Source organism: Paroedura picta, chromosome 2, assembly GCF_049243985.1.
Source record: "Paroedura picta isolate Pp20150507F chromosome 2, Ppicta_v3.0, whole genome shotgun sequence".
Classification (NCBI taxonomy): domain Eukaryota; kingdom Metazoa; phylum Chordata; class Lepidosauria; order Squamata; family Gekkonidae; genus Paroedura; species Paroedura picta.
Genome location: NC_135370.1, coordinates 73,545,419 through 73,563,851, shown reverse-complemented (window position 1 = coordinate 73,563,851; position 18,433 = coordinate 73,545,419). Strand labels below are relative to the sequence as shown.

Genomic DNA, 18,433 nt, shown 5'->3' with positions numbered 1-18,433 from the left:
AAAGGTTGGAAGAAGAAGTTTGACAAACATTATATTGTTTAGTAATAATGTATAGCAGCTCTGAGCCTGATATTTTCATTATTCTGTGTCGTTAATTTAATATTCTAATTGGCTTGATTTAGAATCTTCATGGAATATTGCATTGTTTATTCTGCATTCCTAGGATAATGTGTTTAAATGGAAGGTACATCTTTGCTTTTGGGGATGGGAGATGGTGAATAAAGCATCTGGATAAATAAGTATTTTATGTTCTCCCAACTTTGTGTCAAGGTCCTGTCTTAAGGATCTGTCTTAAGGTGTTCCAGGACAGAACTGGCAGATAACAGATCCTCCTCCCTCATCTCTGTTTGGAAGGAGATTGAACTGAAGTAATTGAGAAGAAACCGTGGAGTCCTTTATATGTTCTCCCAGCCATGCTTGTTTTTCAGCTGCTCTTTTGTGAAAGAATATTGAAATGGCCCAATTGTGAGGTTGATTCAGCACCAGCGCTGTGGTTTGGTCATTTTAAATGTTCTGCTAGATGTACAGACACTACTCATAGAGAAGCAACACCCTTTGACAAGAAGAATATATAAATGACACATTGTTTAAACTCCTTGCATAAAAACAAAATGTGACTGAATTTCTTCATGGAATTATGGTCCAGGATTTTCAGTCTTAAGTGGTCTTTGTCGCTACAGGTGAATCAGATTGTTCATCCTCAACTGAATTATCTCCCAGCGTTTCTGTGGCTATTATATCCAGGTGAGTTTCAGGAATGGTGAAGTGCTTTGTTATCACTGATCACTGCACTGGAATAAATGCATTGTATGCTCTTAAGTAAACCAAAAGTATGGGTGTATTCACTTGCTGGATGAGCAATGCTCTCATTCAGTGAGGCAAAGAATTAATTTATAGTTTCACTGATGTGATCCGAGCAAGACACGAACATGTACTGAGAAGCTGGATTTAAAGGCAGCTAGTTGGGCTGCTGTTTGTCTCCTGCCTCAGTGCTTCTAAACTAATGCGTGATGTGTTAGGTAGCCATCTCTGCTCTGTTACTTGCTGCTTCCTTGCTGTTGTGGTCACATAGCTGGAGAACCATCTTTTTCTCTTAGGAATTGCATTGAGGGATTGGTGCCACCGCTTGAGGGCCAAGAGCGAATTCTCAAGCCAGCTCTTGTATGCAGTCTGTTCCCTAATGTGCCTCCTACCATATACTTTGGTACCCGAGATGAGAGAGGTAAGGTAGATTTGAATTAATTGCAGGGAGATGGTAAAGCCAGAAGGAACTAGTGTATCAAAGGGAGGGTGGGAAGGTATTGTAGCTTAAATCAGGAAGCACTAGGGTTGAGGGATACTTATGGTAACAAGGAATGAAGTGTAAAGAAAAGAGGGGCTTACTGACTAATTCTCTAGTACAGCACCCAAGTCTTGTGGTAAAGCTTAACCTTGACATTGTCCATCTGTGGATTGAATCAAAATGGGTAAATCAACAGTTAAGGTTCCTGGTGGGATGGTAATATTTCATTGGCCTTTAGCAACCGGTGGCATCATGTCTGTCTGTCTTTTTCTCTGCTTCCTGCTCCAATCTTGGGGAGAGGTGACACACAGAGCAAGCATTCCTTGCTGCAGAGACGGACTGTTTAGTTAGGAATGAGATCATTATCTCTGTTTTACATGCAGAAAGTTCAAGGCTTCAAACCCTGGCATCTCTAATTACTGGTAGTAGATCACCCTGCCTTGAGACCCTGGAGAGCCAGTGCTAATCAGAGTAGATAATACTGACTTTGGAGACTAATGGTCTCACTCAGTATAAGGCAATGTGTTCATGTGGTTTGTTTGCTCTGCATTGGTGTTCTTGGAGTGAATAACAGGGATTAATTTTAGTATAAACTACTGAAGCCCTTCATCTGGAGAGCTCAAGGCTGCCCTTGTGCACTTGGAATGTGCATGTAGATAATCTGGATGCTTTTTGCTATGGCAGTATTTCTCACACTTTTTCATAGTGGGTTTCCTTTTACATTTATTGTGCCTTCTGCACTGTTCTGTTAACCCCAGCATCAGCAATTGAACCCACAGCATAATGCATAGATCCTTGAATGCAGTTGTGTGCATGAAGGCTGCTGCTGTGTACAAAGATCTGTGAACTAGGGAACTAATCCAACACTGGTATTAGGAAGGAAGAAGTAATAAGACCCCTCATAAAAACCACAAACACTATTAGAACAGGCAGAAGCCACTCTCGCACACCTAATATGAATAAATGAAGATTTTCTGCTTTCAACCCTTTCATCTGCCTCAGGATCTGGTTCCTTCTAGGAACTCTGTGTCCTCTGTCCAAGTATTTTGTATTCCTAAAGTGGGCTTGTCCAGCAATTTGGAGAACACTGTGTTCTTGGCAAGTGGTGAAATTCCTGGAAAGGTTTCCTTCTTCTCTTGGTGGTCTGACCTTATTAAGATCCACTGAAGAGAAATCTACATTTTCAAGCTTCTCTGCTCATTACAACTTTTTTTAACAGAATGTTAAAGGAATCGATGCTCCTTAGGTTAGGTTTTCCTCTACCTTTAGGGTTTGCTTCCTTCCTAGTGGAGAAGCTTCCTTGGGAACAGAGGAAGATGCTGCGATGGAAGATGAGCACTGTGACTCCAAACATTGTGAAGCAAACCATTGGCAGATCCCACTTCAAAGTCAGCAGGAGTGAGTTGTCTTCATGATGGGAGTGGTTTTGGGGAACATGTCCCTTTATGTCGGCATATAGCCATGCTTACCAAAGCCCACAGCTTTGCTTTTGCATAGTGCTAGATGCTCAGAAAACTTACTGTTTCACTTGGAAGATATGGGTCACAGAGGAAGAGAAACTTAATGGTTCTGATAGAATTGGCTACCTTGGTGTACCTCTCTTTTATGTTTATTCAGTTTCATGCTGCAAAGCAGGAATGAGCAGTTAGGAATGTTGCTATTCCATTGCTTCCCTTCAAGTTTGGGGCAAGTCTTCTGGCTCTTCTACCTTGATATGTCCCCTTGGGCAGCTAGCTAGATGGTTTTTGCCACAAGCTGTGTTTTTGGCAAGATGTCACTAGGTCCTATCTGCTCTGTTCTCAGAAACTGGGAAATATAGTATGGGGAAATTCCATTCTCTTGTATACAAAAAGACTGAATGACTTTTGCAGGGTTTGCTATACATGAGATGGTTGGTTGTGGACCACAGATCTGTAGCTGCTCTTTCCTGCTGATTCTTCGATAAATAGACTGCTTAATTCACCAGTACTTCAGGTAGGAGGAAAGTTAGGCACCAAAAGGGATTTGGCATCTACTTTCTATCCATCCTGAATAAATAGGGCTTGCTTTTGGCATACAGCTTGTGACTTGGAAGTGGAGAGAGAATGGATAGAATATTGGCTATACCTGCATATAGCATTTCATAGGGTTTTTATTGGAGTCTGCTTGTAGGAAACTGTTTCAGGTTTTGGTGGAAGGAAGAGCATGGTTAGGGATGGGGGCATACTGTACATTCATATTTGCAAAATTAAGTTTTAGATGACTGAGACTTTCCAGTTCTGAATACAGAGCAAAAAAAGATATCCAACACATGGTCCAGATAATATGAAGTATGATTTCTGAACTGCCCTGTTGCCTACAGGAAACAATGACTGGCTGGGCTGCTGGGGACATCACATGAAATCTCCTGGGTTCCGAATTATCAAGGAACACCAGAAGGTAGGAAATGTGGTCATAATATTGCAGAAGAGCATACTGAAGAACATGAAAGATGGAGGGCAGTGGATAAGACATACCCAGCTCCTGCCTTCTCTCCAGTCCCGCCTCAATGTTCTTCTACTTCATACAACTGCTAACTTTCATGTTCTCTGTTTTAGTATCCCCTCCTCTCATCCTTTCAGTCTTCTGTTAGTGGCTGTGTTCCTTAAGGTATTCTAGGTGTACAAGATACAGGACACAGGTGCTTTGGTGTTCACAAGCTTACTCTGAGGTACCTGCAGGGAGTGCCAGCCAAGGGTTTTGGGTTTAGTGTGGGTGATATGTTCCCTCATGGCTATCCATGAATTTGGAGGAAAGAATGTTTTCTAATTGTACCAAAAACAGAAAGCTAGGAGATAAATCTAGAAGTGTTCTGTTTTTCACTTCTCTTTTCCCCTTTGCAGCTGAACCACTTTCCTGGCTCATTTCAAATTGGGCGGAAGGACCGGCTGTGGAGAAATGTGTCCAAAATGCAGACACGCTTTGGAAAGAAGGAGTTCAACTTCCTGCCACAGTCCTTTATCCTCCCTCAAGATATCAAGCTGCTCAGGAAGGCTTGGGAAGATTGCGGAAGCCGCCAGAAGTGGATCGTGAAGCCGGTGAGGTTGCAGAGGAGATGTGGAGAGGGACATGCTCTTTAGGAGCTCTCCCTTGGTACAGGCATGTTGTTACCTTCTGTAGAAGTATAATTTCCACTGGAGGACTGTGATGGCCACTTAACTTTAGCATAGCTGTACCCAACTAACTCTTTGATTTTTCAAACTGTAAGGATTCTCACTATCTGCAGATATATTTAATAACTGGGCTCTGATTGTGCAGTGCTAGTACAGCTTTCTGGAACAACTGTCTCTGGGTACTCATCCTTGTCAAAGTAACGTAACTGCTTCTGTGACTAGTATTGGTCCATTCTTCCCATGGTGTCCTTTCAACTTTGAACTCTTAAGATAAAAGCAAATCTATATTTATATGCTCCTGTCTCTCTTTTCTAGCCAGCTTCAGCCAGGGGCATTGGCATCCAGGTCATCCATAAATGGAGCCAGCTACCTAAGCGCAGGCCACTGCTCGTGCAGAGGTGAGCAAAGTTTCTCCAAACTGTGGTATAAATTGATCTTGCCTGAGTCTGCTGGCCGAACAACTAGCTGAATTTCTGGCAGTGTCAAGAAGTTCCCTGGCCTTTGGAATGCTGTTGCCTGGAATTTAAAGTTGCACTAGGAAATGGCTTTCCTTGGCCTCGGCTTTCCCTTCAAAAGGAAAGTAATGGTGGAACTAGGGATGTGCACTTAAGTTTGGCTCAGCTGCCTCGGTGATCACCGAAGCCCAATGTGGCACATGGGAGACCAGTGCTATGGTGCGGAGAGGAGAGGCAGTGCACCGGCTAGCGGATACATGTTGCCACTGCCGCCCCTCCTCTCCACACTGTGGCACTGGCCTCCTACGTGCCACCTTGGGCTTTGGTGATCACCGAGGTGGCTGAACCGAGCTGAAGTGCACATCCCAAGATGGAACTGCTGTAGTGTTAAAGTATCTTTAGAAACGTGGCTGACAATTTTCTGTGGCATGGAATGCAATGGCAAAAAAGTTGGACTTCAGCTACTGTCTCTAAACCCCTTCAAGACCAAAGCTGTCTCTGTAGTTGGATAAAGGTTGAAGATAGTTTGTTGTCTAACATTTTTTTTTCAGAGTTGAACCTCATGAACTTCTCCTTTTTCAGATATTTGCACAAACCCTACCTCATTGGTGGAAGTAAGTTTGACTTAAGGATTTATGTTTACGTCACGTGCTACGACCCACTGCGTATCTACTTGTTCAAAGATGGACTTGTCCGTTTTGCCAGCTGCAAGTAGGTTCCCCAGGAATTGTATGCCTGTAACAGGGTGAATATTAGCAGCCTAGACCAAGAAGGTCAGATTGAGTACAGGTCTTGTGCACTGGAGTGACTATAGCAGTCTCTAGATTGACTGAGAGTGCATTTTGACCGCTATTTTACTGCCTCTAGGAACATCAGTGGAATGACATTAAAATGTGTCCTTAAATGAAGAACAGACAGTATTGGTACACCAATTTGTGCACCTCTTTCTTGGATTGTGGAGGGACTGGTCTGGTCACTCAGTGGTAACACACTTATTGCATACAGGTCCCAGGTTCGGTACCTGGGACCTCCCAGTTAAAAGGTCTTGAGTACCAGATCTTGGGAATGTCCTTGTTCTGGCTGAGACCTGGAGAGCTACTGGCTGCTCTGGAGAGTTGCTGGGCAGTTCTGGGCTTAAGTGGACTCCTGGTCCAATTCAGAAGCTGAACAGACTGTCAGTTCTGCTGCATTTGTTCTGTTAGCCAAATATGCACTGAGATGATACAGTAATTTAGCGCTGGGTTAGTTAATTAACTTTTGCTAATGACAGACTCTGAATGTGTAGCTCATGACAATATGGTATTGGGGCCTAGGAGGTAAGCTTGACTTTTGTTTTGGAGTAGAAAGGTACACTCTAAGTTTTCGAGCTCTTGTGCTGCCAGCTTCTGCTCCTCTTTTTGCTGTTTACTTCAAGTAAGTGAGTCCTTCTTATGAATGCTTTGTAGAACCAGTTTGTTCTTGTTCTGTCCCAGATACTCCTCCTCCATGAAAAGCCTCAATAACAAGTACATGCACTTAACCAACTACAGCATCAACAAGAAGAATGTCGAATACAAAGCCAATGGAGATGAAACTGCTTGCCAAGGTCACAAGTGGTAAGTGCCAGTTGTGCAGAAAGGGGATTCACTCTTATTCCATCATGCATTTTCTGCTGCACCTTAGCCAGTAGATGTTGTCTCTTCTGTAGCAATGAGGACTAAATTGCAATAGCCTGTGTATAGTCCCTCTTTCCCCTAGGAAAAGAGACCAAGTCTTTCCTAAATATATAAAAATGCAGAAGAAGAGTTGATTCTGACTAAGATGTCACTATGATGTGTGTATGTGCATGCACAAATTCCCCCCCCCTCTCTCTCTCTCACTCTCTCTCTCTGTAGGGCACTGAAGGCACTCTGGAACTATTTGAACCAGAAAGGAATTGACAGTGAAGCCATCTGGGAGAAAATAAAAGACATTGTTGTCAAAACCATTATTGCGTGAGTCTAAGAAGATTTTCCTCCTCTTCCATCACCTCCCTCAGTGGCACTTAAAACTCGCTTTTGGATTTTTTCACTAGGCCCTCTTCTTCGCGAGGCCTGCTAGTTTGTCAGAATTGTGTGTCAACTCCAGCTGATGAGGATAAACAAGGAAGTGTTTATCCTCATTCTTTTGGAATCAAATTCTACTTTTGCATTATTTCTCAAATCTTTCACTCTTAACTGGTCCAAACATTATCTTAATCTACATTGTTTCCTCTTTGGAATGATAATATTTTGAAGTGGGGTACAGACATATGCAGTAAAACCTTTATGAAGTTTTCATCACAACCTTATTTCGGTATACAAAATATTTCTATTCTGCATCTCAATTGTAGGTCTCAAAGGGGGTTGCAATAAGAGATAATACAAGTATAAAATATTGTAGAAATTCAGTGGAAACATGCTGTCATAAATAGATGAAAATAGTAAAAGCAGCAGTTATAAAGCTATGGGGAAGCTCTCTCTGTAGCTCTGCTCTGTGCTATTGGTCTTTTGTGGCTTCTTCACACCCAGTGCCAACTGAGGCATGAGAAAACAAATACTGGGCAGGCTGTGCCTCTTGTAAGTTAGTCCTGCTGCTTAGTAGTAATCTAGTATTGCCTTAACTTCCTAGGTCTGAGCCCTACATAACCAACCTTGTGAAATTGTATGTGCGGCGCCCTTACTGCTGCCATGAGCTGTTTGGGTTTGATGTCATGTTGGATGAGAATCTCAAACCATGGATCCTGGAAGTCAATATCTCTCCCAGGTAAGCTGTTATATTGGTTGTGCCTGTCCCACTGCAGGGTTTGAAGATGTCCTGTATCCCAGGATGGTTTCACAAAGGTATACTTAGTCTGTTCTGTTGAAATCACTGATTTCCTGCCACGCCTTTTCTTAATATGGAGGAGGGAAGAAGTGATGAAAATTAGTATTCCAGAAAATATTATGGTTAGAATAGGAGGTACCATGCAGCTGTACTTAGGTTGCTATAAAGCTTGGGAATGGCTGAGCTCCTCATATTTGTGATGCTGATCAGAATCTTTCCTGTTCTTTGTTCTGGAAAAATGTGAATTTATTTAACAGTTGTTCCAATTGTCAAATGCAGGCAAAGGTTTTAAATAATGTGCTCAATTTCTCTGCAGCCTCCATTCAAACTCTCCCCTTGATGTGAGTATCAAGGGCCAAATGGTCCGAGATGTCTTGAACTTGGCTGGCTTTATACTGCCAAATGCAGAGGATGTGGCTTCGCTTTCTGGAAGTACCAGCAGTTCTACAACCAGGTCAGGAACCATAGTTTGTGCACTCCAGTAGTAAAAGCTGTGTTGGGAATCTCTTCTTGTTCTTCCTTGTGGGTACTGGCCACTGGAAGACTGATGTGGAAAGAGGTGCTCCAGGATGAAAGTATTACAGCACTTGGCTTCAACACATAACCCAAGCATCTAACTAGAGTATCATTGTTACCCTGTAGTGGTTGTTTGCAACTAGATTTTCCTGCGTTGACAAGGCTGTCCATTTGCAAATGATTGCTGCAGTGCAGTGATAATACAAGTTTCCAGTAATGTGTGGATGCAGCCTGCTGGGTTGTGCATACTTTGTGCTCATACTGTGGATGTGCAAAGGGTGTATTGGGCACAGACTTCATAATTTTGAGAATCCTGTCTTCCTTTTCTTAAAGGAAGTAAATGGCCCCCATGAGAACAGAAACTGAGCTCAAAAACATGAGTGCAGTGCTTTATACAATCTAGGAAGCTGTGTGGTAATTAAATTGAGTGATGGACTTCATGGCTGACTGGGAATGTGTACCCAAATATTTTGAGTACAGATCCCGCCTTGTTTTCACAATGCCATCTGGTTTATTGTCATCATCTTCTTCTTTTTTTTTATTTTGTCAAAGAACTCCATGGCAGGAGAACTATCTTTTGTGAAAAAAAACTCAAGCCAAATGCACTGTACATATATTAGGTTTGTTCATGAAAAACAGCCATACTTTGGTTTCAAAATGAGCCTCCGTTAAGTTTCAGCCCTGTGCATATTTCTCTTTAAGTAAGGTCAAATGAACATGAGAGGACTTGGTTCCAGTTAATCATCTATAGGATTGGACCACATTTGTGGTGCAAATAAACAGCTTACAGCATGGATACACTGAAGGGGCTTTATGAATGGATCAGTATGGAGCATGCCTTTTTTCCTCCTCCTGTTGGCCAGACATCCCCCAAAATGCTTCTCCCTAAGATGTTTTAGGCTGTAACAGGGGGAAGGAAGGCTGTGTGGGCATGAAATCATGAAATGCTTTGATGGCATCTATGCTTATGTTTCCTGTGCACTGGGTACATATGGACGGTCCATCCTGAGCCACTGGCAGTTCTTTTCATTCTCCTTGTCAGTTGGGTAATGAGAGTTGGCGCCTTGCTTTTTAGCTGCTTTCCCTTAATTCTAGATCTAAACTCCAGTTGACCATTATGAGCTGTGGGTGCTTTTTGAAGTTTCCTGGTGATTTAGATATCAATAGCTGTGGCTTCAGTGTGCTGCTGAATGCTGAGTGCAGCCTGCTGTATTGCCATTGATTTTGACTGCAGATGGCAGAATGGAGATACTTGCTCAAGTGAGTCACTGTCTGTGGGATAACTTTGATTATTGTTATGCCCAGCTTGAATGCTTCCATGAAGGAAAAATCCAGGCCACCTCTTGAGTTATTCACTGCTGAGAAGACAAAGAAAGCTTATTATCTGACCCAGAAAGTGCCTGATCAGGTAAGAGGGGTCATGCATTTACCAGACCTTCTCATCATCCTGCTTCACTGATATGTATCCAGGCCAGAGTTATCAGGCAGCCATCTGTTGACTATCTCACCACTTAGAGTGGCTCATCTGACATTGACCAGATCCAGGGCCTTTTCCATTGTGGCTTGTACTCTGTGGAATGGACCACCTGAAGAGTTACAGTAGACTTCTTCCTTGGAGATCTTCAGGAGGCACTGCAAAGTGTACTTACTTTGCAGGGCTTTTGAGGAGCCTTGGGTTGGGGTAACCTTTTTAAGCAGCAAAGAAGATTTCGGGTTAATTACTGAAAACGTTTTTAACTGTTGTAAGCTGCCTTGAAGGAAAGGTGGGGTAGACATGTTTTAATAAGATAAAGGTCTCTCCTGATGACAGTATCCAAGGTCATAAGCTGCAAAGAAAAAGTATCCTAAGTGGCAAACCAACTAGTTCTCAGTTACATACAGAGCAGGATTCAATGTGTTTGTTTGTTTATTTATGTGATTTATATCCCACCACTCCCATACAGTAGCTTGTGGCGGGTCACAAAGTCCTCATTAAAAAACCGATGAAAAACTCATTAAAAACCCATTAAAAGGACATACCAATACAATGCAGAAAAACCACAACAAACAAGGCAATATTTAACTCTATCCCCATGCCCAAAAGACTGATACACCCACTATCGGGGATGGAGTGGGGTCCTAGCTGGCAACAACTCAGGTACTAACACCAGCTCTGGGAGGTAGAAATACACACACATTCAAGAAGGGTTTTCAAATAGCGGTAACCACAATTTGCCAGGGCATGTTTTCTTGTAAAGGGTGTCTTTAAGGTAGATCACTGACTTTATTCTTTTTAAGCTGGCTTGCTCAAACGTATTCTGGAGACATCTACCCTCCCCTGCATGTTTCCGTCATGATGCTTTTTGATGTCTTCTCACTGCAAGTGGCAAACATCCCAGAGACTCTCAGTTCAAAACCATTGTAGAGACATCAGGGAGGGAAGAACGAAGTGTGTGCAAGTTTGTAATTTGAATTGCTCTTGGCTGCAGGAGCTCTATTCCACCGTTCTGGATGTCCTGACTCCAGAGGATGTGCGAGTCCTGATAGAGACAGAGGATGAGTTTGCTCGACGTGGACAGTTTGAACGAATCTTCCCCTCACGTGTCTCCATGCACTACCTGCGCTTCTTTGAGCAGCCGCGCTACTTCAACATCCTTGTTGCCCAGTGGGAACAGAAGTATTTCTCAAATAAGACAAAAGGTAAGCCCACCACTACCACCACCTCCTTACCCTCCTAGGATGCTGCTAACAAATTAACAAATCAGAGCCTTGTGTGCTTTCCCAAAGCATCATAGTCCTTTGCTACTGCAGACTGGCAGAGTGGAATCTGTGCCAATGCAGAAAACCATATGGCCTTGCAGTTGTTCCTCCCACCCCTTGGTTTCTGCCCTAGTTTCAGGAGCACTTGTATTATTGTATAAGTGCTAGGGTGAACTGCTGGTGGGTATAGTTGACGCTCTTACCTGTAATACCGCATAAGCCAACACTATTCGTCAGCAATAGTGGTGTTGATGCTTCTATTTCTTTTTCCTCCTCCTGCTGGGAACTAATTGTGTGCCTGAATGCTGCATGTTATTTCCACAAGCGCAACAGCTTACCTAACATCAGTCTCTTCTGAGTGTTTACGTATGTGTGCGTGGCTTGTCTGTTTGCAGGGGTGGATCTGCTCAGAAGCTGGTGTTACAGAGGCTATCACAACGGGATAGTAACAGATACCACATTGATGGTAAGGGTGGATTTCACTCTATGTGCTGACTGCAATCTCTTTCACGAGGCTACCCATAGGGCAGCCTCTCTGCTTGCTGGTAACCAAGCATGTCAGCATGGTTCTTTTATTTTTAAAGTTTACACTAAATTTCCCTTGTCCCGAAAACCTTGGATTTTTAGGATGTTGCAGGCAACTATATGAGAGACCAGCAAAGAATGCTGCTCTGTCTGCTGCCTGTATGTTGCCACTTCACTTAGCTGCCTTTCCCTGCTCTCTCAATTCCAGTGGACACTTCCAAGAACCCAGGTCTATTTGAAGAATGATTTCATCTTGAATGGCATGAGCAAGATTGAGTCAGGCCGAACCAGGTGAGAATGTTTTCTCCATTCCCCCTGTTTCATACCTGGAACCAGCTTAAAGGAAACGAATTTAAACAGAAAAGAGTTTCAGTCATAGTTGAGGCCTTGGAGTTTTCCTTGTCTTCTAGGCAGCAGAACAGTATGTTTATATTTACATGTTGGGACGTTTGTATGTTGTGTGTGTGTGGTAGTGGAGTGTCCTGTGGTGGGGGTTGCAAGTTGCTTGACAAAAGACAAAATAATGGGTTGCTGTGGCAAGTGAAGGTGGAAGGAAAAAGAAAAGACTGTCAGACCATGTGCTATAGTGGAAGGAATGGGAGACCTCTCAGCTGTCTAGAAACTAAGTGTGACCCACTTTGGCAGATGCTGTTTACATATTTTTCGGGTCTTTCCCCTAGATTTGAAAAATCATATGGACTAGGAAAGGTGCTAATTGTAGCCTTTGTCACAAGTCACAGTGAACAGAGTCTATGTACAGTGTACACTTGATTTTAATTTACATGTCAAGTAATTCCTATGTTATATTCAATGCATGTCCAACTAAACATGTGATTTAGATCCCACAGTTATCTAGGTGCAATCTCAAATTTCCACTGTAAAGTTAATGTGCATGGGCTCTTTCTTTCAAACAGATATATGCATTTACATATAGGATGTTTGTTCATTCACTGTAACAGGTCAACAGGGCTGCTGTTAACCTATTTAGTTGTGCGATGCTGCTGTGCTTTTTCAGCCCTGTTACAGTCAGGAATGCTAAGAGCCCTCCTATTTCATTTGTCCTTCCACCCTGTTGTGATAAAAATCTGTCTAGCTCCTGTTCATTACAAATGCCAACTTTTTGTAGAGACATTTTATCTCTTTAATACTTTTCTGTTTACTACGATTGGGCCTTGCTTTTTCTTCTTTCTCTTAATTAAATACATTTCAGTTTTAACTAGTCTCTTTATTTCAATTAACGCTCTTCTAATGATTATTTTTACAAGGAGACTTTTAATATTGATATAGTAGCCATCCACTCAGCATTTGTGATCTTAGTTTTTCCTTCTTCCCTTGACTCTGTCTGCTATTGTGTCAAAATGTGTTTGGCTTATTTGGGCACCATAAACCTTTGTTCCTTCGGTGCCCATCAGGCAGAGGAATAGTAATGAAGACGGTTGAAAGTGACATGCTTTGGGGATTACTGTTCTGTTCTTTGCAGCAAGCCAGATTTATTTCTCTTCCAAACAGCAAAGCCATTGTCCAGCGAGATGAAGAGGAATTGTCCCGAAGTCCAGAAACAGCCACTTGCACTCAGAGCTTACCTCTGATCAAATACACATCTGGAATGCTCAAGAAAGGCACAGTCCCTCAGGCCTTCAGCAACTCAAGCCTGGTAAAGTCATGAGGAACCACAGGAGTGGCCACTTTCCCCTCCCTAGCAGTGTGTGGAGGGAGAGGACACATACAGCCTACCTCAGCAGATGCTAGGAAAGCCAACCTTGGAGGCATGGGGAGATTCTCTCATCCAGCATGCCAACCTGAGGACTAATTTTTTTAAGGAAATTGGGACAAAGGGGATATGTCTTCTGTCTTGGTCTAAAGGGACAAAAACGGCATTTATATATATATTATTTTTTGTGACAAGGGAAGTTTCTAAACACGGACAGCTTGGAAAACCTATTTAATTTTTAGTGTGAATTCCTTGCAGGTTTATTGCCATGTTCCTCATCACCTGCCTCATCCTCATCACCTGAACCTCAAGTGCCTCTCACTGTTAAGTGCCAATGTGTTATCACAGACAGGGCATTGCAAACCTCTGTGTCAGTCTGTAAAATGGCCTGTTCCCAGGTAGCCAAGACTGTACATGTTTTCAGGCAGCTTAACATGTTGTTCATTCACAGCCAGATAGAACAAGGTTCCTGGTTTCTTAACACTATGGCATTATACATTTAAATGTTCTCTCTAACACCAGTAAAGCAGATGTTCATAAATGTTGTAATACACTGTTAAGAGAAATAGAGGATGAGGGGATGCATGTGGTTGATATTCCATATGTCTATGTCCATAGTTCTTTGGTGGTGTTCTGTCCTTGACCACATTTTCTACTTATTTGTTACTCTTTGGTGAAGCAGGCCTTGCAGTGTGCTGCCCCAAAGTACAAAACTGGCATACAGGGAATGCAGGTAAGATTTTCTTCAATCACGAGGAGCATCTCCTTCAGGGTCTAGCACAGCGCCAGGCCTTGGAGAAAGAAGTTTTAGAAGATGGGCAAATCAAGGTTGTCATTGTTAAATGCCTACCATACATGCATGCCATAAAACACACTTTGCAATCCTTTTTCTCCCTAAGGAAGATTTGATTAAAGTTTTGCCTTTGATGCTGAAAAGTATGTCAATTCCTCTGAGGCCTGCAGCTTAACTGAAATCATTGCTTTCTAATCAACCAGCCAGTGTCGCCTTATTCCCCTTACTGCTATAGACTCCTGCCCATCTGATGCAGTCTCCTTGCTCTTAGTCTTAGTCTGTTGCAGAATGTCATCTCTCTGCAAGGCAACTCTTGCTTCTGGCTGCTAGCTTCCATTTCTGTATATGTGCCTGTTGAGTACTGGTACATTTGACTTTTGCAGCTTGTGCAAACTGGCAAGGGCTGCTAACTGTCTGGATGCTTGGGGAGGGGTGATGGGCTGGTATGATTATCTCTTTGACACTGAGACCTAGGCACTTAACTGAAGAGTGTTTTTCAAATGTGCCCAGGCACATCTTGCAAGAAGCTGCTAGACTTCTCTCGGGTGTCTCAGACAGCTGGCAATCATGACTCCAAGAGATATTTTTGTAGATTGGAAGGATAGAAGTCCCTTTATCCATCTCTTCACCTTGTTTTGGCAGAGGCTACTGCCAGTACTGTGTAGTTTTCCATGAAGTGGATATATTTTCCTGATGCGTAAAAGCATCTCAAGTTATACCATTGTTTCCAACTTTCTTCCCATTTCAGAATATGGGGGTGTGAATTATTTCCTGATAAATTGCATTGTGTCATTCCGATAAAGTTGCTTCCTAATTACACAGATGTTAGGATACCTTTATTTGATTTTTAAAAGGCGGTTAACATAACAGTGAAGGAGCAAGGTTTCTTTCTATATAATTATATAACACCATATTAAGAGTAAGCCTAATTCTTACCAGCTCTACCATTTACATTTGTAAGCTGTTTGGGCTGCCTAGCCATTAGAGATTGGGAAACTGGGCATAGAGGATGAGAATGAGAGACCCTGGTGAGTGGAAGGTTAGGCATGCCGGGTATGGAGTTGCTGTTTCCATAGCTATTTAGCACTATTAGAAGCCATTCTGCCTGTATCATGTGTGGGAATGTGTCGGCTGAAATTTTCTTTTTGAAGAGTGCTGGGATAGAAATGCCACTTATAATTCTTTCTTGCTCCATTGTCAGTATGGAAAAGTATACGTAGCAGATGCTGGCTTTATCTAGAATGGTGTGGTCTTATGGCACACATCCCCTTGGGCTTTCAGTTCCACATCCTAAAAGCCACCACAGCTTCTCTGCAAGACTGAACTTTCTTTCTTGGCTTGAGCCTAGGTAGCTAGGCTGGGGTTATGGTTGAGGAGGTTGAAGTGGGACATGAAAGTGAGTGGTCTTGGCTGTGCCCTTCTTCAGTGGGAAGTTACCATTCTTCACCCTTGAGCTTCACAGAATGTTGTGGGAGAGGGGAAGAGAAGAAATAATTGCACTAACTTCAGATGAGTGTGTGTCTCCTTGTTTTAAACAAAGGTTGATGTCACAGGACGCTTGGGCATTTTATTTTTTTATTTTTTGCTTACTTTTTTACACATTTTAGGAACTAAGCCTGGCATTTTTAATAAATTATCAAGTGAGCAGAGCCAGCCTCTGTTGTGAAATGAAACACTCGATGTTTGTGCATGTGGGTACTTCCTTCTGCTATCATTAGTGTTTGTATTTGTGTTTTGTACCTAGTTTAGCTGTTAGAGGTATTTTCCCCTGACATATGAAGCAGGAGGGTTGTCATCAAATTATAAATCCATTTTTATTATTCACTTACTGGCATAAGCCCTGTAACTGGGTTTATTCTATTCTTCCCTTTAAAAAAAAGATTGCCATGTTCCCTTCCTTTGACTTTGTAAGGTGTTGGTCCCTCTCAAATATTCCCTTCTTTTGTCTTTGTATTTCTCTCAAGTCCCATAGAAACCACCGTCCCCAATGAACTAGTCTGCCTCATTGGATAGTATTGAATTACCTGAAATAGCTTGCTATGTAGAAGCAAGAAAGTGGATAGGGCTCTTCGGGTGTCCTGAGGAATTCTCCCAGCTGCCAGCCTCCCTGCTCTGCCTTCTGAACTTCCCATCATCACATACCCTTCTTGGTCCCTTAAATAATTAGTAGCAAACAGGTGTTTACCTAGCAGTAGCAGTAGTCTGCTCAGTTACCTGTGTTTCCTGATATTCAATGTCACTGATAGCTTCCAGAAGAGAAGTTTCTCTCACTATTTTTCTCCACCACTCATGTGCAGTTGGACTTAACTATCTTAGTGGTCACATTTCTGCAGAAACTTTCATGGACTTCTTCACACAAAACAGTGGACCTGACAAGACCTGGATCATAGGAAGAAAATTTCTGGATAAATGTGCTCCATTGGCTTCCATTTTCATAGTCTACATTCCTAGCACTCGCTGGGAGCTTTGCATTATTTAAAGTGGCTTTTGTAGCAAACAGGAGTCTAACAGGTTTGAGCTGCCAGGGTAGCTCTTCCAAGAATTGTTCTTGTTTTGTGAGGAAGCAGGGACTGGAATGTACCTGGGCGGGGGTCTTCTGTGTGCCCTAGTGTATCCAGAATGAGAAAACAGTTATTGGGGGACATGCCATCCCTGAACCTTCCTCATTGCACAGGTCAATTGCTATTTCAATCTGTGTGATGCAGATTGCTCCGTCATTAGAAAGAACTTTGAGTTCTCGTTCATTCAGGTAGACATGTGAATGGTCACTGGTGCGTTGGCGGTGATTTTCGTCTTTTAAAGTATGTGTGATCCAGAGGTGGGTATGTATTCATCCTGAAAAGGGTGTTATGACAGTAAACTCAATTTTTGCTAAATGAAGGATTAAAAAAAATAAATCATTTAACTATAAGTAGCCAGCTCCTCTCAGTCTCTTGACCCTTATCAATAAAGCACATCAAGTGAGTTTATTGGGATAAGCAGAAATCAACACCTCTGCCTATTCTGGGGGCCTCCAGCCCGATATCTACTTCCTGCAAGCCTTTAATTGGTATTGCACTGAGCAGCTCAAACAGCTGCCAAACACAGTTTGCAGATGTTTGCTGGCCCCTGCCCAGTCAACAAAATAGCTGTGCTTCTATTTTTTTTTAATCCAGTATGTTTTGTAGCTATGTACTAATCTGAATCTGGGTCTTCCCAGTTGGAGTACACCACTACACAACACATGTTCTTATATTTATATTAAGACGCTTCACATCCCTGTGTTAACTATGGAAGAACACATGACAGAATTCGTGCTTGGGTATGTTAAACTATTCTTGAGTCTACTATTGTGCTCTCTTCTCTATGAATCTCTGCTCTATACTGCCCCATCTCCCTTATCTCTCCAGGGGTTCCTTGGCTGAAGGTGAACAGGTAGTTCATTTTCCATCTTGTGATGCAGCCCCACATTGGGACTGCACAAGCGCAGGCTGTTGTTTTAAAGCTGCATTAGGGGGTACCTCCATTCCTCCAAACAGCACATGTGCCCAGTTTCCTGTGGGACGCATCACGTGTTCCGAAGGCAGAACTCCCCTATTCCTCAGTTCCTTTTTTCGCTGCTCTGAGAGGAAGACGGGCTTCGCAGTTGTTCTACGGTTTACCAATTTTTGAGACTTGATAGCCTATTCCTTAGTTGTCTTGCAGCTGGTCTTTTTATTTATTTATTATTTTATTTTTATACCACCTTCCAATTAGCCTGGCTTCAAAAGCCATCTTCAAGGTATGCTCCCAGTGTGGGGTTAAGATGCCCCATGCCAAATGAACGTGCAAAGTGCCTCCTCTGCTTTGGAGAGGCTTACAATGTTGGGGCCTACCCCATTAGTCAAAAAATTACCCCTAAAGCACGCTTGGACTGCTCTTCCCAGCTTAAGGCAGCTTTATGGGAGAAAGTCCTATCAGCAGGGCCACTGAAGTCTGCTTCAGAGCCAACACCTTTGGTCACAGAATGGACCCCAAGATCAGACCCTCCATTGGTGCGTTCTTTGGCTCTGCCCCTGTTTCGGGCCCTGCAAAGGTCACTAAGTGGTCTGTGTCAACAACTACAGGGGCACATTCTGAGTTTCAGTGACTCAGGCCATGAAAGGGGTGCCCAGCCAAGAAAGTTAAAAAAATACACTGGGAGAAAGCACTATCCTTGGGCAGGAGCCCTACACCTAGTAGAGAATGAGCCTGTTGTGGCCTCCAGGGCACCTTCTCATCACACTCTTGTGCCTTCGATTGTGCCATTGGAGGACACAAACTCCCCAACTGATGGGCCCCCCAGTGTTAAGAGCGTAAGGACCCGCCATGCGATCTGTGCTCCCTCCTCCCACTCTTGCATTAGTTTTTTTGTAGGGGGGTTAGTGGTTTGTTGACTGCCATGGTTTTTAAATGTTTTAGGAGCCTGTTTTGTATTGGATGAATGTCTGGAAGTGTTTT

General features: G+C 42.9%; 1 protein-coding gene across 3 annotated transcripts in view; it reads left to right on the top strand.

The window, feature by feature from the left end:
* TTLL4 (tubulin tyrosine ligase like 4) overlaps positions 1-16,808 on the top strand; it is a 28,854-nt gene extending 12,046 nt beyond the window's left edge. The window contains exons 4-19 of one of the 3 annotated variants that reach the window (XM_077320745.1): positions 681-744; positions 1,098-1,222; positions 2,552-2,680; positions 3,624-3,700; positions 4,144-4,338; positions 4,729-4,811; positions 5,451-5,579; positions 6,341-6,463; positions 6,743-6,841; positions 7,497-7,631; positions 8,008-8,145; positions 9,513-9,615; positions 10,676-10,886; positions 11,342-11,412; positions 11,680-11,762; positions 12,981-16,800. In XM_077320745.1, coding sequence (XP_077176860.1) covers positions 681-744; positions 1,098-1,222; positions 2,552-2,680; positions 3,624-3,700; positions 4,144-4,338; positions 4,729-4,811; positions 5,451-5,579; positions 6,341-6,463; positions 6,743-6,841; positions 7,497-7,631; positions 8,008-8,145; positions 9,513-9,615; positions 10,676-10,886; positions 11,342-11,412; positions 11,680-11,762; positions 12,981-13,137 — 1,922 coding nt within the window. In that variant the 3' untranslated portion in view covers positions 13,138-16,800. Of the gene's footprint in view, positions 1-680; positions 745-1,097; positions 1,223-2,551; positions 2,681-3,623; positions 3,701-4,143; positions 4,339-4,728; positions 4,812-5,450; positions 5,580-6,340; positions 6,464-6,742; positions 6,842-7,496; positions 7,632-8,007; positions 8,146-9,512; positions 9,616-10,675; positions 10,887-11,341; positions 11,413-11,679; positions 11,763-12,980 lie in introns of all 3 variants that reach the window. The other 2 variants (XM_077320746.1, XM_077320747.1) reach the window with 2 other exon arrangements.
* Positions 16,809-18,433: the final 1,625 nt, after the last annotated feature.